The 27,545-nt window shown below is 37.7% G+C and overlaps 1 protein-coding gene across 5 annotated transcripts in view; it reads left to right on the top strand.

The window, feature by feature from the left end:
- Positions 1 to 26,540, top strand: part of LOC116717212 (CUB and sushi domain-containing protein 3-like) — a 247,843-nt gene extending 221,303 nt beyond the window's left edge. For all 5 annotated transcript variants that reach the window (XM_032558427.1, XM_032558431.1, XM_032558430.1 and 2 more), the window contains 10 exons: positions 7,113 to 7,286; positions 7,771 to 7,844; positions 9,578 to 9,689; positions 16,720 to 16,899; positions 17,219 to 17,284; positions 18,929 to 19,087; positions 19,459 to 19,571; positions 20,286 to 20,373; positions 22,801 to 22,942; positions 24,144 to 26,540. In XM_032558427.1, the coding sequence (XP_032414318.1) occupies positions 7,113 to 7,286; positions 7,771 to 7,844; positions 9,578 to 9,689; positions 16,720 to 16,899; positions 17,219 to 17,284; positions 18,929 to 19,087; positions 19,459 to 19,571; positions 20,286 to 20,373; positions 22,801 to 22,942; positions 24,144 to 24,303 (1,268 nt within the window). In that variant the 3' untranslated portion in view covers positions 24,304 to 26,540. The remainder of the gene's footprint in view (positions 1 to 7,112; positions 7,287 to 7,770; positions 7,845 to 9,577; positions 9,690 to 16,719; positions 16,900 to 17,218; positions 17,285 to 18,928; positions 19,088 to 19,458; positions 19,572 to 20,285; positions 20,374 to 22,800; positions 22,943 to 24,143) is intronic.
- The last annotated feature ends 1,005 nt before the right edge of the window (positions 26,541 to 27,545 follow it).

Genomic DNA, 27,545 nt, shown 5'->3' with positions numbered 1-27,545 from the left:
TTTCTTTTTCTCATATAAAAGTGAAATCAGGACTACAGAAGTTCAGTCAGCAAAAGTCATTCTGTTCTTCATTTGTCACTTGGGAATTTTTGACATAGAAGGTAACATTTTATTTGTCCCTCATCAGCGGTACACAGCTCTTGCATTTTTAATATATTGTGTTGCTTATCTCAGTCATTGCTTTAGCATCGCATACCTTTTTATAAGAACGCTATAAACTGCTTGCAATTTTCAATGATTTGTTTTTCTAATTAATGAAAGTGTTGTAATTCATGAATAATAAATATAAGTCAGATATGAAGCTAGAGGACTAGCTGACTAAGCTAAGCTGTAATTTCCAAGGAATCTAAAAGTCAGAAATGCATATTTTTCGTGTTGCTGTTTGTCTTTGTTTTCTTATGTTTTTTAAGTAAGTTTTTGATATGCTAAAGAGTATATGAATTCACAAATGTTCATAGTAAAAAGTGAATATTTTGTCATTACTACATAGAATAAATTCTCTAATTTATATGTAGATTAAAAAGAAGTGAACTGCCCTCTACCCTCAGGGTGAGAGCTGCAGTGTTGATGGAGAAGATGATCTGAGCAGACTCATGACTGAATTTTCTTATTCTCCCTACTCCATTAATATCTTCTCAGGGATGTCTTTGCAAGTGCACTAATAACCTCAGCTATGCATGACTGCTCAAACAGTGTCTCACTGCCATCTGAATCAGTCATGCAATGCGTCACAAAGAAGTGAAATATTAAGTGGTAAAGTACTTACATGCGTTTGTTTCTCTCAGTGTTAGGACTCTTGAATGTTGATCACAAATGAAATCTCACTTATCTAAACACGAACAACATCAAGATGTTTTTTTTTAATGACTCAGGCATCTCAGCGTGAGCTGCAGTTGGGGGTTGTCTGTTGTTTTTTTCATGTCAAGCTCACAGCAGTATAGAGACTTAAAGAAAATGTGAATTTTGTTTTGATTGATATTGCATAGAGTTAACTATTACTGTATGGCTTAATGAGTTACAGGAGTTTGACTTTCAGATGTCAAACTACAACAAAGCTGTGAAGTAAACAGCTTTGTTGTTTTCCAGTAGCTGTCATTAAATAACAACAAATCAAAAAGTGTTAGACTGTGACAGAAGTTGATGAATGTTGGTGTATCCAGAGAAGCGAGCACATTCCCATGAGGGAGCTTTTAAGACACAGATAACAGATTGCTTTTGTTGTTGCACAGCAGCTAGACACACTACACCTTACAGTATGTCGCAATTTGCTCATGTATGGTGCTATGGAAAAAAATGGATACCATTTTAGGTTTGTCATGTTTTGGCAACAAAGTTGAACCTGTTAGTTGGATTTTATGTGGTAGTCCAAAGCAAAGTAGTAGAGGTAACTATAGCCAGGACAACTAATTGTATTACACTCCACACATCTGCCCTGTTTAAGAAACACAAACAAAACTATTGATGAAAGACAGTAGGAAATGGTCTAAGTTGATTTGATCATTTGTAGGTGCTAAACTCAAGGCAATCCTGAACAGTTTCTGGTGCTACTGAAAACTTTTGGAGAGCTGTGGAAAGCACATATTCCTAACAAGTAGCAGGTGCCTCTCTTGGCGCCTTCGCAGTCGCAGTGCTGAGTCCCATCGTCCCTTCTCAACCAGAGCCAGACCGGCTCCCTCAGGATCAACCATACAAATGAATCTTGCAGGTGCAGAGCTGCCACTGGCTGAACCCCTTACTGTCAGAGGGAGATATGACTATAAAATAATCTTTGTCTGAAACAAATCACTCCTCTAAAACAATTTACTGCATTTCTGACTTATGACTCAAGTTTGTTTGGTGAAAGGTTCATCTAAAGGTTGCAGGACTGGGATTGTGCACTGCTGATCTACAACATCAACTCTTAATAAAATGAACTAAAGTTTGTGGTTCTTTTGTTACACAATATAAATAGCTGAAAAGCTGTGAAGGCGAACACTGCAGCTTAGAGTGCAATGTGTTGTCTGATTGATATATTATTGTGCCCAATCCAAGTTACTGATGTTGAGATTTGACCTTTAGAAAAGCCTTGTGTTTACATTCAGCTGCCCAGGTGTCTATTCTCTTGCCTGCTTTAGCCAAACTTGTCATCTGGTCATATAATGGATAAGTTTCCACTTGGTAAATATACCATGTCCAGACACTGTCCACCTCAATTATGATGAGCAGTGACATCCCTCAACACACTGCAATCATTTTTCCACATGAGCACCTTCTGAAAAGCCTCCTGCGGCGATGTGAGCAAGCAACCTTTTCTGTTCCTGTCTGCTGTTTAGTGTGTCTGAGCACAGAACTGTTTTTTAACCCAGTAATTACATTTAATAGCTGCACCTGTAATAACACAGATGCAGGTTTTGACAGTTGTTCCCAGCTGACACAAAATGAGTGACTACACATGAAATATCACTGCGCTCAGTAACCAAGTTTCTGTAAAGAACTTGACTCCTCTGCTGCATACTTAATGTGGCAATAAGGTGATGAATCACTTTAGTTTTGCACAAGCAAAATACATAAGAATGGAAGCAGTGAACACGGGGTGTAAAACGCTGATTATATGTGGTGTGGACGAGGTTATTTTCTATGTATTAGAATGTCAGTAAAGCACCATCTGCGCCAGTCTCAGGTGAAGAATGGAGGCAAGCTAAATCCTTGTTATTAATGCTGACTGTGTATAATGACTACACTCTGTGCATTTTGTGCTCCATTATAAACACATACATTTGTCATGGAAACTCTGCAAAAGCACTGAGGTAAAATATTTTTTAGATTCTGGACTTAACATAAAAATCCATAAGTAATGGATATGAACTGTAAACTATGAAATAGTTGGAAAGTTATATTAATGTAAACATTAGTTTAAGATATAACCTCCCCCCGTCCCCAAAATCCAACAAACCACTAACAGCATAAGCAGATTTTCATTTTTTGCCGGAAAATTTAACCTGTCAAATTTATTGATGTTTCTGTTTGAGCAAAAATAATTTTTAAAGTCGCAGCTTTGCTTTTTCTTTCATGGCCATACCTCCAATAGCAAGCCTGCATCACTGAGTATTTCACTTATGATTGTAATTCATTTTCACCTCAGCGCATTTAAATACAGCTCAGCAAAACTGTGAGATTCTGCAAACACAAATCTTTACTCGGAATTTGCAGCCAAACAGGATTAAGATGCATGTTCATGCTCCTACCAGCACACAGGGAAGAGCTAAATTCAGTGTTTGAGAATGCCAGTTTTTAGTTGTCTGCAGGGATAAGTCTGTGATCCCAACTTTGAATCTCTGAATCTGGCCTCTGCATACTGATGACTTCAAAGCATTGATAATTCATCAAGGAAGAGGAAAGGCAGAGAAAGAGAGAGAAAAGTTTGACATGTCTCCATCTCACTCTTTCTACACACATTCGTACACGCCTACACACTGGCACATTAAATATGCTGAGCTTGGTTTGGCTTGGGGCCATTTTTCTTATATATCCATAAAACAGAACATTATTTTCCTGTGGCTTGAAGTTTATGACTGATGTGCATGTCACCTGTTTGGCCTGCATTGTCAACGCTCCAAGAAATACGAACAGAATACTAAGCTTTACGGTGCCATTTGAGATGGGACAAGAATTGTTTTCAGATCTGTCCAGAGGTTTGCATATTTCTTTTGCCATCCCAGAAAAACCGGTCAGACTCGGGACTTGAAGCACAATGCAGGGTCTTACTTTTTTGATATTAATTTTCTAGGGGAGCACATTGCGCTGGATAAGAAGACGTTTGAGATATTTTCAGTTTAAATTTTATCCACCCATTCTTGTACTGTGTGGATTTTAATCTCTCTTCCTAGATACAGGTTGTATCACGGATTGGTTGTGGGAAGACCCTGTTAGTTCATGAGTTGTAGGAGGAATGCAAGGAGGAACTTATCTCTGTCAGCAGACCTCCATGCAGCAGCACATATCAGGTCTGGAGGAGCAGCTGCCTCATTATTAGCTTGATCCTGCGGTGCTCTGGCTGCGTGACTGGATGCTTTGACTCTCTCCCTCCCCTCTGCTCTCTCTCCCACATACACCAAGCATATCAGAACCACCGACAGCTAACAAGCAACATATACTGATCACTGGGGTCATTGGGGAGTGATGGATGGATAAAATAAGGGGATGAATAGAAAGAGGCATTTGGAAGACCAGAGGATGGCTCACTTATCCTACCATCAAACCCATTCAGCCTAAACTATTTGAGCCACTTTTATTTGATGTCTATACGCAATAAATTGACAGAGGAGCAGTGGAAATCCATCAGGATTCTTCTGCTGAGGCTGTAGCTAGAGTCCCATTAAAAAAGCAATGTCATACAAGAGGCTTAGAGAGCCAGAGCGGCAGTAAATGGTTTTGGTTGAGCTAACCCCTAGGCCCCTTCAGAGAAATTAATATTTCACTTACTAATTATTTTGATCTGAAATTTAGAGCCATGACCTTCCTCAGCTCCCTCTTTGCTGCCAAGATGAATATTCATACACCTACTATAACTACTCGCCGATGAGACTGATTACTGGAAACAAAAGTGATTAGACGTGCACAGTTCATCCTGCAACAAGGATGTCCATGTATCTGCCCACATTTGTCAAAACGGACTTTCTACAACCCCAGTAACATCAAAGCAATTTGAATAATTTCCTCTTTGAAGACATTCCAAATTATATAGGAAGATGATTATTGTTATGGTTATGTAAATGGGATAAAAAGTCCACCAAATGGAGCAAAGCTCTTAGCTGAGTGAAACCAATGTAGGTACTTGGTCTCTGATCGTGTATAGCTACAGCAGAAGCCCACACAGTTTATTATTTCTTAATTAAAGCCTCTCCATTCAGTCACTATCTGCAGTTTTCTTATGGACAACAAGGTGGGAAACATCAACATTAAATTCAGAGAAAGGCCTGAGATTCTTAACTAATCAGGGTTCGGGACTCACCATCAACCCTCACTGACGTGGTGAGACTTATGTCAACCTATCAGGGTTGACATAACAACCAGCACAGTCAGCATTAAGCCTGTTTACCCAAACAAATTATGTAGCTTTAGCTCACTGAAACTATAACCACTGTTGAAAGACAACCCATTTCTTCAGTATAAATTTTTTCCAACAAATGTAAAATCTGAATGAGAACAAAGTCCAATTTAAAAACATTCAGGTTCACATTCAGTTTTCTTCTGATTACCTATCAGTAGCTCAATCCTGAAAAATATTGGGCTGTGAAAAATCTTAGACAGCACTTTGTTCACCCTGGGTGTAAGACTAACATCATAAACCTGAATGTGCATGAATTAATTAGAAAAATTAGCATGTTTTTGGCTTGTTTTCGGTGTCTGGAGTAATCGCAGAGAAAACAACACTGAGGTCATAGGTCATGGATATGGGTGGTGTTGAAGTGAACGAGGTGTTTTACAGTGCGGATCACTTCCTCATCACAGTGGAGCACCAGAACTGAGAGAGGCTTACCTGTACAAATGTCAGCATCTGGACACACGATAAAACCCCACCAGCTGATTATCTTCATTACTTGGCAACTTGACAATTTATGTGTTGATCGTGTAGGGATAATGTATTAACTCATCATCCCTTTGTTCTTCAGGGGAATAGTATTTAATATAATCTGCATCATACATGTGTTTCACCTTGCTCAATTAATGGATGTAAAAATAAAAAATCTAGTGTAAGGAGAGTAAATGGGGGAAGAAAACCTCCACTTATTGTTAATATTTTTCCTCAGAAAAGACCTGTCACCCACTTTTGCATGAGAATTGATGGTTCTCATGCACAGTCACTAGCATCCTCTATAACAAGGTTAGCCACAAATGGTCAATGGTATAAAAAACCCATCAAGTGATTGATCCAGGGATATTATTTGAAAGTTAAGTGGAAATAATAAATATGGTAGAAAATTATCCACAATTAACAAGATTCATTGTAGTCTTACTAAAATTGTAAAAAAAAAAAAACGTAATTCACTACCATGTGAACCTACCACTACAGTTTTCTAAAATGCAAAGTCAGCCCAATCTGAAATATTGGGAAATTTTTCAGCGTTTAATGGGTCCCTCTGCTGATAAGCCTGATAGAGATGCAGGTTTCATTTTCCAGCAGGAATCGGCCCCATCGACTCTGCCTGTAGCGCCAATAAGTGGCTTCAGGGCCATAGTACCACTTTGCTTGATTGGTCAGAATAGACCTCTAAACCCTTCTGAGGAGCTATACCACATTGATGAAGCAATTAATGCAAAAGGATTAATCACAGAGTTCACTTATTAGTATTCAGACCAATATAAAAAGCAGTCTACATTTGAATTTTAGATGTCCCATTTTTTTTATCTTTTGTAGTACAATTTTCTGTGAAGCGAAATTTTGGGTTAGGATTAGTCATAATTATCATCAAAACAACGAGATGTAAATTCATGAAATCTATTACTGTGTATTTAATGAGTCTATAGAAGGAGTAGGCCTGTCACAGTAACAAATTTTGCTGGACAGTAAATTGTCCCAGAAGTTATTGCAATAAAAATTAACATTGTCCTTTTGAGATCATTTTCATTTGATCATTTTGGTAATGGTATAGAAATGCAACAACTCATTCTCAAAGATTAATGAATTCTAATAAACATTTAACTGTGTAACTAGAAGACTCTTATAAACAAAACTTTAAAATTATGAAGTCTCTGTGAAAGAAATTGTCCTTCAGAAAAACGGTTAGTTAAGACCAAAGAACTGAAAGACTGAAGACACTTTTCATCCAGTTTTTGGTGGAAAGAGAAAGAAAAGGGGAAAACGATAAGTCATGCAAATGGAAAGTATTTAGTTTGTTTTAATTTATCATGCGATTAATTGATTTATTGCTTATTGTGACAAGACTAAGTATGAGATCTACCTTTTGAATTGAATTACTAAAATACATTAACTTCTCAATAGGATTCTTATTTATTGAGATGGACCAGTTTGCTTTGTGTGCCATGTAGTGATGATGAAGAGCTCAAACATCAGTTCCTGTTCCTGTTTCCCTTTTTCTTTACACATCTACGATATCACTTTGTATCTGCAGCCAAGTTCTGCGGCGATCCTGGCGTGCCTTCCAGAGGACGGCGAGAAGGACGCAGCTTCATATTCAAGTCAGAGGTGGCATTCAGTTGCAGCGCCCCCTATGTGCTTGTTGGAGCGACAACACGCATTTGCCAGGAGGATGGTACTTGGAGTGGTTCTCAGCCTCGGTGTATAGGTATTGCATTTCTTCACAAAATGGTCATACATAATTTTTGTTTGTAATAAAAGTCTGTTCATTTTTATTATGACTTACATTAATAGCCATTATAATATAACCATTAAACATTTTTGAACAAGAGCAACACAGTGAGATGCCCATCAGCTCAAATATTAATTCATGACAGATGGTTTTGATGTTGGCAGTATAATAATGTATTTTTGTGCTTGACTTAAATGGAGAGAAGTTTCATCACATTCAGATAACAGCCAAATTAGTATTCATTTTACAACAAATTTCAGAGGCTCAAAATTCATTGTGAAAGAAATAAATCATTCCTAGATGATTCTGCTCACGTTAGCAAGCCACTTCAGTTACTGTCTGCCTGTACAAGCCACTCCTGAGAAAAATGACTTTTTGATTATCAATCTTTTTCTTTCTGTCACACTGTCCGCTTTGCTCCCTTGCAATCCCTTATCGCCACAATGGTTTCTTGTTGCAGAGCCTACGAGAAGCACATGTGAAAATCCAGGAATACCTGAGCATGGCTTCATGAATTACTCTACAGGTTTCAAGGTAAGATGATGGGGAGAAAAAACTAATTTAGTGATGTCTTTATGCACTTGAGCTTTTCAGATAAATGCAAAACAAAAAAAAATATAGTATGAGAAAAGACCAGCCACTATTGGCAATACTAAAGTGATTTTTTTTTTAGTACGGCCTTACAACTTGATTTCCAGCCATCTGAAGGCTGAAATATTGGCAGTTCGATCTATGAATCTTCTAGCATTTCAAACCGTCTTTCAACAAGACATTGTAGGCAACACTTTGGCTGGTATCTCTGTCAGCACTCCTGGGCAGGGATGGAAATGATTAACACATAAACCTTAGGTTCCTTTACAATTTTGGCTCAACTTTAGACTCTGTTTTTACAGAAGGATCCCTATCTACTGTGAAAGCCATATATAGTATGGGTTGAACTATCAAATTTGAATGTATTGGTTTTTATTGAAACAGAAAGCACATAAATGTATGCTGCCTCTGTACTCATAATTCACAGTATTCATTATCCACCTTCTTTGAGATGCACCATATCAGCAAAACTCAAAAATTAGAGGCAATCCACACAAATTAAAACTTGCAGATCCAGCTATTTTTAAAGGTATTGAAACTTTATGTTTTATCATCAGTTGACCACACAAAATGGTTTAAATAAATAATTTAAAAGTTAGAGTTGATGATATGTATACCAATATTTGGTTGAGCGTATAATTAGAGTTCCAACAGGAACTGTAAATTTACCATAATACTTGAGAAAACCCGAGTGTTTACTAAAAGGTAGGGTGAAAAAAGTTATAAAGTTCACCTCATTTTTCTGTTTACGCTATGAAGATCTTCTTGAAATGGGCAGATTCTGATGGATTTATGAATGAAAACCACAATTTATGTAATAATATATTACTGCAGTTTTGAGAAAATTTGTACATATGCTTCTCAGGTGATAACTGAGAAAGATTTAGTGTGATTTCCCAACTTTCCTCAATATTGGTGCTATGTTAATTTGTTTATTTAAGGATCCCCATTAGTCTCTACAACAACAGAGACTATTCTTCATTCTTCACAAACATTACAGTAAAATCGTACTTTTAAATGTCTGTAGTTTTAAGATTTGCACGAGACAAGAAACTGCAAAATTTAATTGTCACAAAAATCTATATTATAATGTTTGTTTGCTTGGCAGCTCCCCTGAAGGCTCTCACTCTATGTATTTCACTTTATTTGCACGCTTTTACTTTCTGAGTGTTGCAAGTTAAGTGTAAACAATTTCTTCACAACATTCAGTAGAATCACTGATATGAAAAGTGTCATACTAAAGGCAGAAGCAGCTTACATGGATTAGTGCTTGTAATGGTGTGCGGTCTTGCGTCGTTCTGCATTACTGAGCAACTTTTACCCACATCTTGACACTTCCAAATGAGAATAATCTGTCTTTGTGCTGCCTTTAAGGCGTGGACTGGAATGGCTGCTGAAAATATAAACAAAATTATTTAAACACTAGAAAACAGACAAGCCCTTCTAATCTCCGTATCAGATAAGAAAACAAAACAAAACAAAAAAAAAATAGGACATCAGCTTTGGAATAATTCTCCCTTTTACCACAACACCCTACAGATAATCATTGCTAAGGAGAAAAGAAACATTTAGTGTTCAGTATTATTTCCCAGCTCTTTAGATTTGGAGCTGGGAGCTTATTGGCATTTGCATCAGTGTATTGATTCCTTCTTTGTGTGTTGTCTGTTTGTGGCCAGGTGGGGAGCAGAGTAGACTTCCAGTGCCAACAGGGACACATACTGCAAGGCTCCACAACAAGGCTGTGTTTGCCGGATCTTACCTGGACCGGGATCCAACCTACCTGTGTCCGTAAGTACTTGCTCTTTATCCTCTCACTGTGTTTTCAGATGACTTCTCCTGTCGTTGTTTGTCTCCAACCCTTCAGTCTTTCTTTACACTATTTATCTGTGCCGCTGATTACTCAGAGGGTCTCTTTACGCTCGTGCTCTGCCCTTCACCTCCTCACCCTCCCTGTGCCTCTGTCAATACCAAGTTCTCTCATTCGCTCAGTCCTCATCTAACCCGGGACCTTCCAGTAGATTGCTTCTCGTACCTCAATCAACCTGTCATCGTTCTGAGACTGAAGTGTTGGCCAAGATTACTGTCATTCTGTTTGGACAAGCTGAACTGTCGACCAGCATCAAACCAGGGCCATGCAGTTTATCCCATTCACTTTGCCAAGATAAGTGGTTCTCCAAGTTGTGGTGTAATTCGGTATTTCTGTGAGATCACTTTCTGCTAAAGCAATTTTTCTTGAGCTTTTCCATCTCAAATCGGACCAAAATTGTCCTTTAGTAACCACTTGTAGTGTTAACATTCAACACAGACAGAGAGACAGACTGATAGGATAGACGGACAGGACCTTCCTGCTGATGATATGCCTACTTTCTTAGCATATGTAAATGGCAAAAACAATTGAGGCATTCAAAGTCATCAACGTGAAAGTTTCCCATGTGATACATTATCTCTTGTTCCAAGGTGTCCTGAGCAATATGTGGCAAAAAAAGTTGGTTTTATCTTGCAGCGAGACTTTTAAAGTGTCTCTGTGTGTTTTATTGAAATAAGAGGAAGTTTCAGAGGGATTGTGAAACCTTTCATTTTTGCTTGCTGTCTTTTTATTGTGCATAAACCCACTCACCGGTTTATTGGGTAGAGCCAGCTGAGGCTAATACTTTGTATTATCACATCCCTCCACTGAATCCCTATATTTACTATATGGTCTTTTTACAACATATTGGTTAAATTTCAGATTCATTTTAGATGATGTGATTCTAGATGCTAGACTATTAAAGTATGTTACGCTTATAGTTGTTTCTAATACTCTTTTAATGTACCTTACTTATGACACAGCCATGCAGATGGGATTGAGGTCTTATACATATACTGGAAAACAAAGAAAGCCTAGTATTCTAGGAAAAAGTTTTCAATCTTCCAAGGGTTTTGAGCCTTTCCTCATGTGGTAAAGCCTTCTTGAGGTGTGATAAATTTGTCATCCCTTCTCATTTAGTTGTGTTTTTGGTTGAGACTTTGCAGCTTTTCAATGTCTAGCAGCAATTGAGGACGTAATTTTATTATTTTAGATTGAGTAAAGAGAAATGCAAAAAACCTTGCTTGTCAGCCTTTCACTTGACAGTTCATAGCTCCTTTCTCCTCCACTTTTTTAAAAAATGTTGACCCTGTCATCATACTCCTCTTTGAATGATTCAGGAGGCTGGGCAACTCCTGACTCCTTAATGGCATTTATTGCTGAGCTGGGATGAGCTCTTCAAATTAAGCAGCAATCAGAGCAAATTTGTCTCCATTTAAATCCAGGTGAAATGTGTGGCAAGTACCTAAATAAACCTATCGGAGGTTTCAATCTAACCAGAAAACCAGCATCCTATTAGTTTAGAAGTTTAAACAACTATATTAGGCATTGGATCTTTGTGCAGAGACGAGGTGAAAACAGTCTTCTTTCACTTCTGCTGAAATCTATTACTGGTTGAAGTGGCTCGAGTCTGTACGAGAGATACTGTGCCTGAGGACTGAATTTTCTTTCTTTTTCTCTTTTAAGGGAACGCGCTATAACACAGGAGTAAAATGGAACATAAATTACTGAACCTAAATTTAAAATCTGAACCTTTGAAATGGAAGCCTCTTACCATCACTTTGAAGTTGTTGAACACCATTTCTCTTTATATCCCCCAAGGCAAAGGTTGTGCAAAGTAATAGCACTCTCATTATTATGGAAATACAAATCAAAATCCAACTTATGTTGATTTAGGAGCTTGTGTTACTGCAGCTGTATCTTAATGCTTGCACCTCAAAATGGACATCAAAAGTCAAACCAGTCATTCACTGTTTGATTGTCTCTCATTATGCTATTCTTCATCTGGAAAAGTATGTTTTTTAGACTTAGTAGATTGCATTTCACATTTGTGCCAATAGATTATTTAAAAAAAACACTTGAATCCCCCAAGGATTTTGTACATTTTTATCAGGTAATTGGTACATTGAACTACAGTAAATGATGGAGTTTTTGATTGACACTTTTAACTTATATCCCTTAATAGCAACAGTAAGTGCCTACCTTGACATATATAAATACATCAATAAGACTTAATGTTTCCAGGTTCTAGACTTTATGTTTTGGCTTCTGTGCTTGGCAGGTGCAGATTGTTGTTTGGTATATCTGTCATCTTAAATGAAGCACCCCTGGAGCTGCTCTCTAGCATTGCTCCATCACATGTAGTGGCTTGACAATGTATTGATTTTTCCTCTGCCCTTGTCTTGTCATTGTTACTGCTGAAATTATTAGAGAAAAATGTATTTGATCCTCTCTAGATTCTACTGCCACTGCTTGAGAAATTCAGTGCAGTTCTATGAAAAGTAATACATATTTCCTTTGTCTTTGCTTTGTTTGTGTCACAAAATGTTTCAGATCATTAAGCAAATTTTGACATCAGAAGACAATAACTTCAGTAATTGAAAACTACTTATTATCATTCATTTATTAGACGGGGGGACAAACCCAAACCAACCTGGTCTGTATGAAGATATAATTGTTCCTTTTGTTGTTTCATGAACCAAGGACAAATAAATTACTTAGATCAAGTTAATCTGACAACATAAAGGCTGAAAGAGCAACACATTTTTCCTCAAGTTAAAGAAATTCAAGAGCACCAGTAAAGCAACCTCACTGCCATATGGATTATAAAGCTATTTCCAAGGCTTTGGGTGCCAGCGGACCACAATGAGAACCATTAGTCACAAAACATAGAAGACCGATGAACTTTCCCAGGAGTGTCAGGCTTACTAGTGTCTGGTAGAAAAGATCCCAGAATGTATAAAACTCTGTAGGCCTCACTTGCGTTAGGCTGGGTTTGCATTCATGATTCAACAACAATAGGAAGACTGGATGAAAGTGTCATAAATGGGAAAGTTCCAAGGTGAAAATTACTTTTGAGCTGAAAAAACACATTGAACATCTCACATTAGCCAAGAAAAGGGGCTTGATGATCCCCAAAACCTTTGGTAAAATATTCTGTGGCCTGACGAGATCAAGCTGAACATTTTGAAATGTGTGAGTCCTATTGTGTCTGCCACAAAACTAGCAGAGTTTCAGAAATTGAACATAATGGCGACAGTTGAGCATTGTGGTGGCAGTCTGATGGACTGGGGCTGCTTTGCAGTTTCATGACCTGGATAACTTGCTGCAATTTATGTAACCATGATTTTTACTTTAGCAACAAAATCCTGAAGCAGAATGTTCAGAATTGCCTATGTAATGCAGTCATTAGGTGAGAATTGTGGTGCACCCTGGAAGTTCTCAGTCCAAAACAGCACAACAGAGACACACTGGACAAACAGCAGTCCTTGCACACATTCAAACCATAGGCCAATTTAGAGAAATCTACCAATCTAACATTTATTTTTTTGGACTTCAGGATGCCTAACCACTTGGAAGAACCCTCAGGGGAGCATACGAGCTCTATGCAGAAAAGCCTTGGGTGGGATTCAAACCACATTGAGACCTAACAGTAGTTTATCAACAAAATTTGACTTTTTGGACAAAGATGGGTTTTTTTGTAAATTTTTGTTAAAAAAGCCAAATTTTGTTTGTCATGATTGATTTGTAAAAACAATTTAAAAGTGTAAAACATCACAGAGGTTTGGGGTGAGAACTAACTTTTTATTGGCACTGAAAATTAAACAGTTGTTCTAAAGTGCACTCATCCTTTTGAAAACAGTTTTTATGATGAATTAGATGTCTGGTTTTCCAACTTTTACTTTCAAACACCTGGTTGCTAAAGTATGAACACAACGTCTCCACGAATGGCCAAACATCCATTATGTTTCTAGCTAGCACTAAAGTAATGTCCAACAAGAACGTTTTTCCAGTCACAATCCTCTTCCATAAAGTCTAGAAATTGTGTTTCATCCTGGCATTCCTTCCGCATCCTATTTCCACTAATGTCATTAAAATGCCATGAAGGACCGATTTGGTACTGTGCAGCTGTCTCCCATTTGACAGCTGGCAGCATGCACTTTCACTTGCAAGCATCAAAATTATTTCACTATTTTCACATTATTGTTGATGGCCCGGAGCCCGAATGTTCAAGCCTGCAGTGTTCTTCCAGTTGGGGTGATTTGCATATGGTTTCATTTGGTTGAGAGAGTTGTTGTTGGAAAACATTAGACTAGACAAAATCCACTTGAGAGAAAATGAACTTATTTAATATGGTATATAAAAGGGCTGTGTTTTGAAAAGGCAGCTAATTCAACTTGTCAAGATTCCCCTTCAGCCAAAGCTGTTTTCCTCTAAAAGAATAAAAGATTTTGTCATATTCGATGTGAGCTGTTAACTCAAAAAAAAAAAAAAAAAAAAGAGTTAGCATATGATGTACTGAATAAAAGAATACTTTGACATGAAATGTAAAAAATGTGAGGCAGGAAAGTGCTCACTTACCCTATTCGGTTATTGCATGTGCAGCTGGAGGTCCCTTTAGCAGGTCTCTTGGCGAGCTTTAGGCACCTGCATCTGGACTGTTTATCCCATTTCTCCTGAGGTCCCTGTCAAGTTCCATCAAACTATCTGTGAAGAAAATTTAAACCGCCATCTCGATGTAACAGCAGAAATGATCGGTGGGATTAAAGTGAAGGGTTATTGTAGGACAGAAGACGACCTGCCCAAAAGTCTCTGTCTTTTTTTTAAGGTTATTGCCTTGGTAAAATGAAAATACATGCATCATTGTCATTGTGTGGGCTGCTTTCAGAGCTGTCATTGTTTTATCAAGTCTGACCGTTCTCGCTGCTCATTCAGCTGAGAGGTGCTTTCATATCCTGGTAATGATAATCATTTTTAAAGATGCACTCAGGCATTTGCCCACATATTTTACACTTACTTAATCAGTTAGAAGATGCATTCTGATTAGGTGCGATTGTCAAATTAAAAGTACCTTTTTGAGAAAAAAAAAAACAACTTTTCATTAAGCCCACATTTCAAAATGTTTTTCTAAAAGTTTTTTTTTTCCCTAAAATGTAATATGCTAATTGTAAAGACTGTAGGTTTTAGCATCTGTAGGTAGAAATAATCATAATTTACAGAAAGAAAGACTTGAAAACATCAGTGTGTGTATAATTAATCCATATAATGTGTTTCATTTAGTAAATTATGCTGCTGAAATAAATAAGCTTCTTAGTAATGTTCCAATTTATTTAATATGATTGTATTGTATGAATTTAATATGCATTTCACTTTAGTCCAATTAGACTGGCCTAGTAATTTATTGCTCTCTACCTCATTTATCTGCAGCATAACCACTTTAATGTACAGATTTTTACAGTGTCTTACAAGAGTATTTACTTATTTTCTTTTAATAGACATTGTGTCATGTTACAAACAGCCTCAGTGCATTTTATGCACTGGAGATGCTTTGTGTAAGTTTACTACTTTGTTTGCTTCTCAAAGTAGTAAACAATTACAATTGTAAAGGGAAGGGTTGTGTGGGTTTCAGCTTCTTTATCACTTACACTGGCATGTATTTGAATTCAGTAACCCTAAGTTAATACTCTGTAGAACTTTTCATGCAAGTGTAGCTGAATATCTCTTCCAGCTTGGCAGATCTAGAGACCGTAATTTCTGTCTTTTTTTTTTTTTTTTGCAAAATAACTGAACCTCTGTCTTGTTGGGTTAGATGTAACCGCAAATATTTCAGTTTGAGCCCATGTGGCCAGAACATCCTTAGATGAGTCCTGTATCCCCTTCTTGACTTGTGGAATGCTGCTAAGTCCCCATCAACACTTGTCAATGCAAAAACATGACAAGTTCAGGATGTGCCATCTTCATTTTGTGTAGTCCCATAGGTTTAAGATAATGGTTAGTCCAGGGGCAGGGTGAAAGTGAACTTCTTCTAACCTAAAACACAGTACATATTTACTGTATGTGAACTCTAAATAATAAACCATTTAATCATAGTCATGTTTGCATTAGGGCGTTATTCACACAGATACTTCACATGGAAAGCGTAGGTAGGGTACTGTCTGCTGCCAGTGGTCTCTCAGCTTGAACCACATCCTAAGAAAGGAATAAGAACCTGTTTCTCATGAGAGCAACTGCAGACAAGAAAGGCAGCATAAACATCAACGAATAAGCATTAATTCAAACAACTGTAATATTTTTTCTATTTACACCACTTTTATTGGACAGTCCATCTGATCCTAAATACTTTGCATGTTTTGTTTTCAGCATGTCTTTCACTCAAAAAGGTCACTGGTGTCATTCTGCCTCCTCCATTCTCACTGCCAACGTGATCACCTCAAGGCAGATATGAAACACTTCTAACTTTTGAAAGAATACTGAGTTGGTCCTAAACTCTCTAAGTTTACATATTTTTGTTATTTTAGTGGTGCATTTTTAAACAAATAAAATTTGCATAACTAATTTTTGCATGTTTTGCTACAGAAAAGGAAAAGAAACACAATGTGAGATGAAGGAGTGTTTGTTTATTGGTAAATTATGCAAACACTAACCGGTTGAACTTCATACTGCCATTTAACTTTGGTGTTATTATTATGAAAATTGCAAATCACTGGCTTTGACAGAGGCTCCTCTATCAGTCCAATCCTTTTTTTTTTAAACCTCAACTTCTCTCCCCCTTCCTCATGAGGACTTAATTACATTCGTCTATCTTTACACTTGTGCTTGTGTGCGGGCGTGCGTGGGCAGGCGTGGGTGGGTGTGTGTGTGTGTGTGTGAGCCTCGGGGTGCATAGAGTGGTGTGTGAATTTGGCTCGCTTGTTATTTGTGTCTCCCTGTAGATGTGTGTAATAACACATTTGCCCTCTGCTTAATCTCCAGCTCACTCCTGCAAGCAGCCAAGGAGCCCAGCCAACGCTGACGTTATGGGTCTAGACCTGCCCTCCTACGGTTACACCCTGGTGTACACCTGTCAGCCAGGTTATTTCCTCTCCGGGGGTTCAGAGCACCGTGTCTGCCGCTCTGACGGCAGCTGGACGGGCAAGGTGCCTGTGTGCAGAGGTACGCTGTCGGCAGAGGTCTGCAGGGGCAGATGAATGGAGAGGGTGGTGAAGTAAAACTAAAAATGTTCAGGGGAGAGCTTTGAATTAATGCATATGGTCGGATGCAGAGAGTGGGAGAGTGGGTTACTGTACTGGATGTGTTGTAAGACTGTTTGGATGTGTTTGTTTGTATTTTCCAGAAATGTTTAAGTTGCAGCTGCAAGAAAATAAGGGAAAGCTTAACACTTGCAGGATGTTATATCTGTGTTCCTGCAGCTTTAAGCCTTGCAGTGCATCGCCACATCTCAGTGACAATGCATATTTATGTTCATTTGCAGTTGGATCTAAATCCCAAGAGAAAATAGTCAAACCCGTGCCAGGGACACCAAGCCCTAAGATGAAGGGTGGGTATTTAAATACATGAGCTACTTGTGTAAAAATGCTTCAGACATGCTGACTATTGGAAGGAGCTAAATTTAAAGCTGCTTACATTGGAAACCATTTTATTGTTTGTACTCTGCTTTGTTTAAGATGTGCAGCCATGTTTATGCTCTTGATGGGTGAAGTGCTCTGACTTTGGCACAAAAAAAGAATTTTTATATAGAAAAGCTTTTTTTCACTGTTGTCCTGTTTCAGCTTTGTGGATATATTTTATAAGTATAAATGAGTTCAATAGTTTACAGATTAATGGACTTTGTTTAATTTCTTTAATGACAATACCTTTTAACTTTACACCCCTTTATCAGTTTTGCTTTTGAAATTTAAAGTCATCAAGGAGGAAAAATTACTACAAAAGGATAATTACGTGCAATTAGTGCTAGACTTGTTATCAGGAGGGAAAATGAAAAGGTCACAGAAGAAGCAAGATCTTTTTAATTAGGAAATATCAGTGCAAGATGGTAATTAGCTTACCTCTAAATTGTACTATATTCTATGCATGTTACTGGTAATAATAGTATTTGTAATGGAAATAAAGAGAGAATTTGCCTCTGGGACCCATATGCAACATAAACAAAAAAAAAAACCCTCATCAAATGTGACGTTTGCAACATTATGACAGATAATGCAATTTTAATGCTGTCATTTGTATGACTTTTAGCTAAAATCATGCATGTAATTTCACAATGTGACAGTTCAAAATAGATTTCAGAATAGATTTCACCATTTGGCATGTGACTAACTTACTTTCATTGTGTGAATGTAGCTAGATGTTTTCATTATAATGGAATGTGTCTCCTTACAACTTTAAATAAATCTGACCTAGTTCTCTTTTAAAATGTCATCTCATGACATTTGTGTTAACTTATATGAAAGCGACAAAACTGAACTAAATCCTGCCATGTCAAAATATTTCAATGTTTTTAGTTAGGCAAAATAGTTTGCATGCCCAAACATTTGTCTTACTATTCATCGTTACTGTAGGAAAAAATATTGTGATAAGAATGTGTTATTATGTTAAACACTAATTGATTATGTGTGAATCCTAAAAACTAACAGGATGGTTTGGATCCTTTTTGTTTCTAACCTTATTTTCAACCATTGTTTCTAAGAGATAACAAATAAATGTGTCAGAATGCATTTAATGTCAGTATATGTAATTATATAATTATATAATTTGCCACTTCTATCATCAGACATGCTGACTTAATATTTTTGTAAATATTAATAGTAAAAGTTGTTTATTCTCTTCACAACTACATTCTACAGCATCATTATTAATATCACAAATAATTCACTCGAAGCAACAGCAGTCTTAATGGTTTTATGCAACTTTTACTACAAAGGTAATTTCCAACTCTTAAAATCTATTAGAAAGTGATCATTCTAACCATGACTTTGTTTTCTGCAAATAAGTACAAGTGGTCACCATCATGTACTTGTAATTGACAGCATTTCCAACAATAATTGAAGTAATAATTTGATATTATGCAACTTGAATGGAAAAATGATCAACCGTTGGATGCTTGAAAGCAATATGCTGTACACGTCTGGTTCTATTTTCTTCCTGGCTCTATTTTCTAACAATGTTTTTCATTGTTTCCCTTCAGTTCCAGACGATGTGTTTGCCCCGGATTTCGTCTGGAAGGGTTCCTACGATTACAAGGGGCAGAAACAGCCAATGAGTTTGACAGTCACCAGCTTTAATGTTACAACTGGAAAAGTCAATGTAACTTTAACAGACAGTAGCACAGAGTTTCTGCTCTCTGGTGAGTCATCTATAAATTATCTGTCTCCTGCTTCCTACCCTTCACCTCCCCCAGCACCTCTCTGTATGTCACTTCCATTTATTTTCAGGGCGCCTTGTGTCAATCAGTCAATCACCAAATGATCTCATGCATGAGACTGGAAATTAACTATTGGCTTTAAAGACGGATGAATTAGTCAGAACCGACTGTCTGCCCAGTCAAGAGTTTTATGCCTGCTCTCTTCCTCTTTTCAATTTGTTTTTCTTTTCTGTGTGTGAAGCTTCTAAGTTCCCCAGTGTGATTTTTGTTTCCCTTTTTCGGCTTAATTTGCTGTTTTAATTACTTCTTTTTTACTTCATGTCTTGTTTGCCTTTTTGCTTTACACCTTGTAGGTGTGTACAAACGCCAGGAGGCACGGTTAACGCTCTTGCTGTATCAGATGAGAGCACTGACCTACAGCTCTTTGGGCAGGATTATGGATGAGTCCTGGGCAATGGATGGATTTGTGAGTATACCAATTAGGGATTTTGAAATGATACCTGAGAGCTAAATACTTGTTTTATTTTTAATTAGATTTGTTACTTTCAAGTTGATGTTTCAGGCAGCAAAGCATAATCTGCGAGAGAAAACAAGCCTTTCCTGGACCTAATTATTGCAAAGTCTTCTAATTACAACTTTGATATTGTTTAAAGCTCTGCAAGAAAGTCAGAATCCAATTAAAGGGATGCTCATTTCCGGATTCACAGTGTCTTTAGATTTACTTTAATCCAAATTAGCAGTACGCTGAATGCTTCGCTAGCTGCTTATGTATCTGTTTTTTGTACTCTGTTGCTGAATAAGTGTCAGACATAAAGTTGACATCTGACAGGCCTGCAACAGCTGCATGACAATTCTAGTCAGAGCTGATTTATTTTTTTTCTTTTACAATAATAAACTTCAAGGTCCAACAAATAAAACCTTTTGACAGGCAACTGCGCACCACACTGAGCTATTGGTGGCATACTGCACGACTCCTATTGCGGAATGCAATTTGAAAAATAACAAAGGTGTTATTTCACATTTTAGAGCAACAAAATGTGTGGACTGTCATACCTAATACAGTACATCTGCAGATTTTGATAAGGCGTGGAATATACTTCACACCTTTTCAAGTGCTTTGCTGAAGCACACTCCAAATGTACATACTGCTTCTCAGTGTTGCATTATGTTTCCCTGGTAGGTTTCGGCTGAGCCTGAGGGTGGCAGCTACGTGTGTCAGGGTTTCATACAGGGTAAAGACTATGGACAGTTTGGACTTCAACGACTTGGTAAGCAACTCCAAGAAATACCCCAAACTCCCGCCGCTATTTGTCACTCATACTCATGTAGTAGAAGAAAGAGAAGGAATTATGGTTTAATCCGAAAGTCAGTTTTGTTTATTATTTCTTCATGTGGAAGCTTAAGCTTCATTCTGGACACTCTGTGAGTTTGTTGCTTGGTGTCATATTGTGAGCAGTGTGTTTTGGTTTACTCTTAATACCAGGAGAAGTGACCTTAGATAGGGGTCACTTCTCCATGCCCCTGTTTGGATATGTCCAGAAACATATCTAAACAGCGTATGCTAATGGGCTGGAAACGTGTTTGCAAACCTACAGGCAATGTTACAAAATATGTGAAGAAACATTGATGTTTTTAATGTTTTTTTCTCATTTCTTTATTTAATAAGTATTACATTCATTTAGCACAGATTCTACCCCATGCCTTTGATTTTAGTTGGCCATTAGCTCGTAGAGATTTTTTAGCCGCTGCTGGACGGTTCCTTCAGTTTTTTCTTGTCAAAAACCTTTTCATTTCTGTGCTTCCTGTGCTGGCGTTAGGAGCAAAACAGCTCAATAAATTTAACTGGCAGCTTGATTGATTGATGATTGAAAAACAGATTAGATTTTATGATAAAAATATTATGACTGAAATTTGATTAGATTTTTTTCTTCTTTTTGGCAATCTTATTCTTATATTCCCTTCAGTTGTTAGAAGCCCCCCAACCTCTGGAGGCTGCACCCCTCATGTCAAAAAATAGTGTCCTAAGACATTAGTGTGACTCTTGGTCAGCAAGCTCACTCTGCTAACCATTCAGTCTCCATGCTCCAAGTTTGAGATTTTAATCTCCTATCGTTGATGCTAGAGATTTTAGCTCAGATATTTATGGCCTATGTGCTGTAAAATATTTGGAAAGTAACTGCTAGTGTTTAATTGTATTTATGAATTAAACAATAGTAAGCTGGCCATTTTATGAAAAGAAAGCAAAATTTAAACTCAAAACCGTGTGGTGTGGTGTGGTGTGGTGTGGTGTGGTGTGGATCTCTGAATCATTCTGCTTGTGAGCTGAATGAGAAACGATGAAGGCTGCTACAAATGGATCGATTAAGCCTGGACTGGATTATTCTATGCTTATCAGAGATCCTCTAAAACACAATGTCTGATTTGTGAAACTTTTTCTGTGTTATAAAATAAAACCAAAATGTATTCTTAGTTTCCCAAAAAATCATTCCTAAAATCTTGTTCTCCCTTGTTTAGCTGGATGTCCTGATTCTTCTCCTAGATATCAGTGATCTTTTACTCAGAGACTGCTCTAGTATCTCGGCTCCCTGGGCTGATGCAGTCTCTTAACAACCAAAGCACTTGTCAACTTGTCCTCACAATGTACGCGAGCATGACTCCGATTCTGAGTGCGCGCGTAACCCACTAACATCTGCTACCCCGGATTTCACCTTTGCTCTTAAGAATGTAGACCGTTTTCCTGAGGCAGTTTGAATGATTTGTGACGTAAAATCAGACATCAAGCAAAAACATGCGTTTGAGTGGCGAAGGCAAATTAATTCAGCTTAGCTGGTTGTCAGATGCAAGCCAGATGGTTTTGTTGGCAAGTTAGATGCTACCGGCCTCGAGTGTTGACACAGCTCTGGAGCATGAGTCGTCGTTTTGCACCAGTATCACGATTTTTTGTTTTTTTTGACAATTTGCTGGAACATCTGCTCATTGGAAATCTCCTAAATTAAACAAGCCGGCGTAACACAATTACTCAACAGACTCGGTCCTTTGCGACTCCCCAGAATGATTTTAGCAGGGAATATGCAAATAATAATAAATGGATTTGTTGATAACACAACAGACTAAAACGTGGTGGCTGTCTGTTGGTCATTCTTAATAACCAATTGTTTACTGCATGATGAGTTGGTACTCAATAACTAAAGCAAAAAACCTGAATGATTGGAAATTACAGCACATGCTTTTTATTGAATCAGATTTACCTACAAACTCTCTAGATGTGGTTGGGCTTAATAATGTTGTACCACAGTGGGAACATTTGCAGCTTTTTTGTTCCCAATCACTGCTGTCAGCCATGTCTTATTTAGCCACATTCATGCAACAGACAGGAGATTATCCCCTTCAGCATCATTGTGCTTCATTCCTTTGTGCTCATCATCTCTGCTGTCATTATCACATGATTGTTCTCAACTCGATTATCACAGTCACAGTGATGATTATCAGTGAGATCAGTATGGCTGGCGTTTTTTATCAAACGGCTGCTGAGTCTTGTCTGCATTATGATCCTCATCTTCATCTCCATCGTTGTCATCATCCCAACCAGATATGTATTCTTCTTTCATCGTATTAATTTCACTGTTATCACTTTATGGTGTCATTAAATATGTTACACACTGATGACTGGTTTTAAAATGTTTGTCTTTCTGTAGGTTTAACTCTGAGAGAGAACGTTACGCTTGCGGACCCTGAGACCACCGGCTCCACCAACAGCAGTTCTGTTGCAGTCGCTATCCTCGTGCCTTTCTTTGCTCTCATCTTCGCAGGCCTCGGCTTTTATCTTTACAAGCAGAGGTAGGCGACTCTTCTGGAGGAATGCAGAATACGAATTTGCTTTACTTGAACTTTTTAGCTGATTTCCACAAATCGAGTTTTTTTTTTTTTTAGAGAGGTTAACATGGTTCATGTAGGATCTGGAAATACACAGCTTCAATTCAACAACAGCAAATGTCATCTCGAGACACTTTAAAAAAATAATTTCAATGCTATCATACATAATTTCTAATTAATACTAGTTATCAAACAGTACAGTAAGCTTAGTTAATAATAAATATTTATAAATATGAATTGGACTGAATTTAAATAAGTATGGAAAAATATAGTAATGAAAAATATTATTTCCATTTTATTTACCCCTATTCCTGTAATCATCCATCCATCCATCCATCCATCCATCCATCCATCCATCCATCCATCCATCCATCCATCCATCCATCAATCTGTCCTTCCATTGAGCCCAATATCTGTTTGTTCACCTATTTATTCATCCATCCATCTGTTTAACCAACAGTCGTTTTCCATCCATAGAGTGATATATTCAACCATAAATTCACCTTCCTTCCTTTATGTTCTGTATATAAAACCTGATTTATGATTATAAATTTAAATTTGTCTAAGAAGGACTGTAAACATATGAAGTTTGAATCTGGAAAGGTGTAAAAATTTGGCATAATAAATGGTCATGATCCTTGAGTGTAGTTTTGACCTAAAGGAAAAAAATGTTTTGGAATAATATAGGTGATGCACTGAGGCCAGCACACACAGCCTGCAGTTCTGCAGTGGGGCTCCACACTGAAACAGTCTCACACTCGTGAGAGACTTCAAAGCCTGATGCAACGTTAGTCAATGCATTACCATCTGAATGGAATTACACAGTAGCATACATCAGTGCATTTTAATGAGAAACGCTTTAGAGCTGTATGTATTTTGCTGAAGGTTCATGTGCTGCATGCGCAGGGAGACATTTTGTCTTATTTGTAGCCATTAGCTCTCTGAACAGTTCACACGTGCAGAGTCTGTGGCATGCAAATTTCACTCACAATATGTTCGCTACCCCTGAGATGGCACAGGGGCTACTCGCACTGCTCTTCTCACCAACAATTACCTCACAACCTCATTTACCTTTAGCAGCTGTCCACACCAAGATAATAGAAGCATGTGAGGGAAAGTAGAGGCTGTTAATTGGACGCCTGTCTTTCTGTTTTTTGTTCCACAGGAAAACAGATAAAGCTCAGTACACGGGATGCTCCGTCCACGAGAACAATAACGGACAAGCCACATTTGAAAACCCCATGTACAACACAAACACGAAAGCTGCGGAGGGGAAAGTCGTCCGCTTTGATCCCAATCTCAACACCATCTGCACCATGGTTTGATGTCTGCTAACTCATAGAGATGGGTGGAGAATTAATCCTAGAATTGTTTTTTTTTCTTCTTCATTGAACAATATACACAGAAAACGCTTTTTTCTCCGTTTTCGGTTGGCACGCAGCAGAAGCAAGAAAATTGCTCAGTTGCATAAAGCACAGTTTCAGCTTCAATTAAAGTAGCTGATGGCATTCATAAGAAGGAAGAACAGTAGGTTTCCTACCTTTTCAGATCTTGTCTTTTTGCACTCTGTGAGTGTTAACTCCTTGAATAAAAGAGCTTCTGGCATAAAGATAAAGCAAGTATTTTCTGCTCAGTTGTATAAATATAGAGCCGTTATTTCACAATACCAAATAAACACTTGTTGTTTTTTTAAAGAGATAACCTAGATCTACCTTCTTTTTCCCCCCTTTCCCCCTAAGTTCTAATGAAGATTATTTTTAAACACGGGGGAATAGGAGACTCTCAACTGTGAGTTGATCAGTGTAATCTATTTTCTATTTTACAAACGGCTGGCGTGTTAGAGGAGCTGCAGCTGCAGAAAAGTAACTGTCTCCCATTGAATTGTGTCAGTGCTGTAGTCTGCTCAAAGTGATACGGTCAATTATACCTCTTAATTGGATGGTACCTCTTACTGATGAGATATATGGCCAGGGATTTAACTACAGAAGTGCAGTACAATTTTTGAGTGCCACTGGGAATGCTAGGGCTTTTATTGTTACAGTGTAGCTTCTCTGAAAACAGCAGAATACATCTCCCCCACCAGTGACACAGTCTACATTAGGTTTACGATCAACTTGGGTGCAATTAATTTGTCAGAAATAATTTAACCATGACCGTTTGAAATTGCTGACTACCCTAATAGAATAGTGGAGGCAATTTATTCATTCCTGTATGTTAGTCATGCATTTTCTGATTTTGTTTCTTTGCTCATAAACTTTCTGTGTTCCAAATGAACTAGAGTGGATAACCCCAGCCTTGAGCCTGTATATCACACGAATCTCAAAGTAGGAGTTTCTTGCTTGTCCTTTACAAGCGTTTTGCTTTTGGTTTTTAATTGCAAGGTCGTGAATCTCTAGTGTGCACAGACCCTACAGCTGGCCAGGTTTCCCAGAGGTTTACTTACTGTAACTTTGGATGTCGTCACATGAATGAAAAAGTGCATCAGCAGGCCGTTTGAGGTGAAATGAAGCTCGTTGTCTAGTTTATTGCTCTTGACAAATTTTCTGCCTTATTTTAGAGTAACTCAAAGACAGAATAAGTGCAACCACTAGCTCATCTCTGGTTTTCCCAAACTAGCATCGTTTTCTTTGGGAAACTGTGCCTTAGACAGAAAATTCTTGAACCATACTCCTACTCTAAGACACTTTGTGAATATACAGCCTTGGCTAATTTTGTTAACCCTTTTCCTGACACGAGTCGTCATTTCAGTGGCTTACGCAGCCATCAGCTTCTGCCAACAAATGTACAGTACACGTGAACGAATTTGCACACTTCGACTTGAGCCACCATCACCCAACTATGTTTTTTAAAAAAAAGAGAAATGAATTTAACACTGTCATCACATTTCTACATCATTGCAGTGCCTTGAATACTGTATAGGCATAAGTTTCAAAGGAAAATCCCAACACTTAGTTTAGTAAAGCTGCACACTCATGTCATCTATCTGCACAGTTTGCAATGATTTAGTGGAGTGATGTCAGATAACCATCTGAAGGCTAAATGCAGCTCATAGTTTCATAACTGTGCATGTTGGCAAAAAGTGATCCTGTATAGCAACTGCTGCTACAGTACTTTATACCACTATATTGACTCCTATCATTGCTATTCCATTTTGTACATTTATACAGTTTTGATAACTTGATGGCACTCTTTGGCGATGTCTTGTGTTATCAATATGTAATATATTTTGAGAGTTCACTTTTCCTATGGATGAGAGAAGAAATGCATCTGGTACTCGCAATATACAGCGAGTCTTGTATCTGGGGACTCCAAATGTAGAATGCTTTTAAATGTGCCACACAATTGTTATCTCATCCAAGAACCTGTGTATGTGAATATGTACATATTACCAAACTTTTGTAAAGAGATCTATTTTTTATGCAGATAAAGCATTTGTAAGTTATTGAATATGTTGTGTAAAATTTCACATGTAAATGTCATGTAAGATCAAAAAGATTTTGTATTTTTTCTTTATCAGCAATGTATAAATCGTTAATTTATATATAAAACATAAAATAATTCAGTCGTGTTGTTGTTTTTATTCTCATTTGTGAATGGAATGTGGCCATTTGGCACCATATTTTGTGTTCCAAGGTTTCCAAGCCTTTTGGCCAATATATGTACCAGACTTGCCCTCATTATTCTTGCATGCTCTCCTCAAAATTTTGGAAATTACAATTTTTTTTTTGTATTAGTTAAGTCCACAGCCCGGCACCAATAGACCCACCACCCACAGTTGCATTCAGCAGTAGTTAATATGCATAAAAGTGAAGAAAAAAAAAAATCTGTCAGACAGCGTCACATGTATAAAATACCAGCCATTTAATTATACAGCAATAATAATGTAATGTCCACATAAGAGCAAAGAATTGATGGCAAAGTCTGTAGCTCGGCCATTTTAGCTCAACAATGTATTTATTATATAGGAATTCTTCAGTGAGGAGACAGAAGTTAGTTAGGCTTTTGTCTAAAAAGTAAGTAGTTTGGAGGAAAAAATATATATTTTGATATCATTTGGGTTAACAATGTACTTTCTGATAAATAATGTTACTTTAGCAATCCTTTTTCTTCCAACTACTGTTTCTTCAAAATATGTCAAGTTGTAAAGAAAATGGGCTAGTAGGTGGAAGCAGCTGAAAGCCTCACTTTTCCACTCATATTCTCTTCATGTTTTTACTCCTGCATCTTTAGCTGCAGTACAGTGACGCAGGTGCCAAAACATTAATCCACATCTTCTGCCACACCACTCAAAAACTGTCAGTTTACAGTTAGCTTTCTCAAAACATGTCATTTGGCCCTAAAAAGTTGCTTCACGCTAACGCTGCTTTCCGCTTGAAAGGGAAATCAAGATACTGATAAGAAAATCAGACACATCCTCCTCATTCATCGACTCGGAACCTGAGAAAAAAGCGAGTCACTGCTCGGCTAATTACTGTGGGTAAACATGCAGGGGGGAACATTTTGGAAAGAGCAGTTATTGATTTAGTTTGATAACACAATCCATAACCTCCGTCCAACATTTTGTTCT

This window comes from Xiphophorus hellerii, chromosome 3 (genome assembly GCF_003331165.1).
Source record: "Xiphophorus hellerii strain 12219 chromosome 3, Xiphophorus_hellerii-4.1, whole genome shotgun sequence".
Classification (NCBI taxonomy): Eukaryota; Metazoa; Chordata; class Actinopteri; order Cyprinodontiformes; family Poeciliidae; genus Xiphophorus; species Xiphophorus hellerii.
Note: the sequence above shows the minus strand (reverse complement) of the source record. Positions and strands in the feature narration are given on the sequence as shown.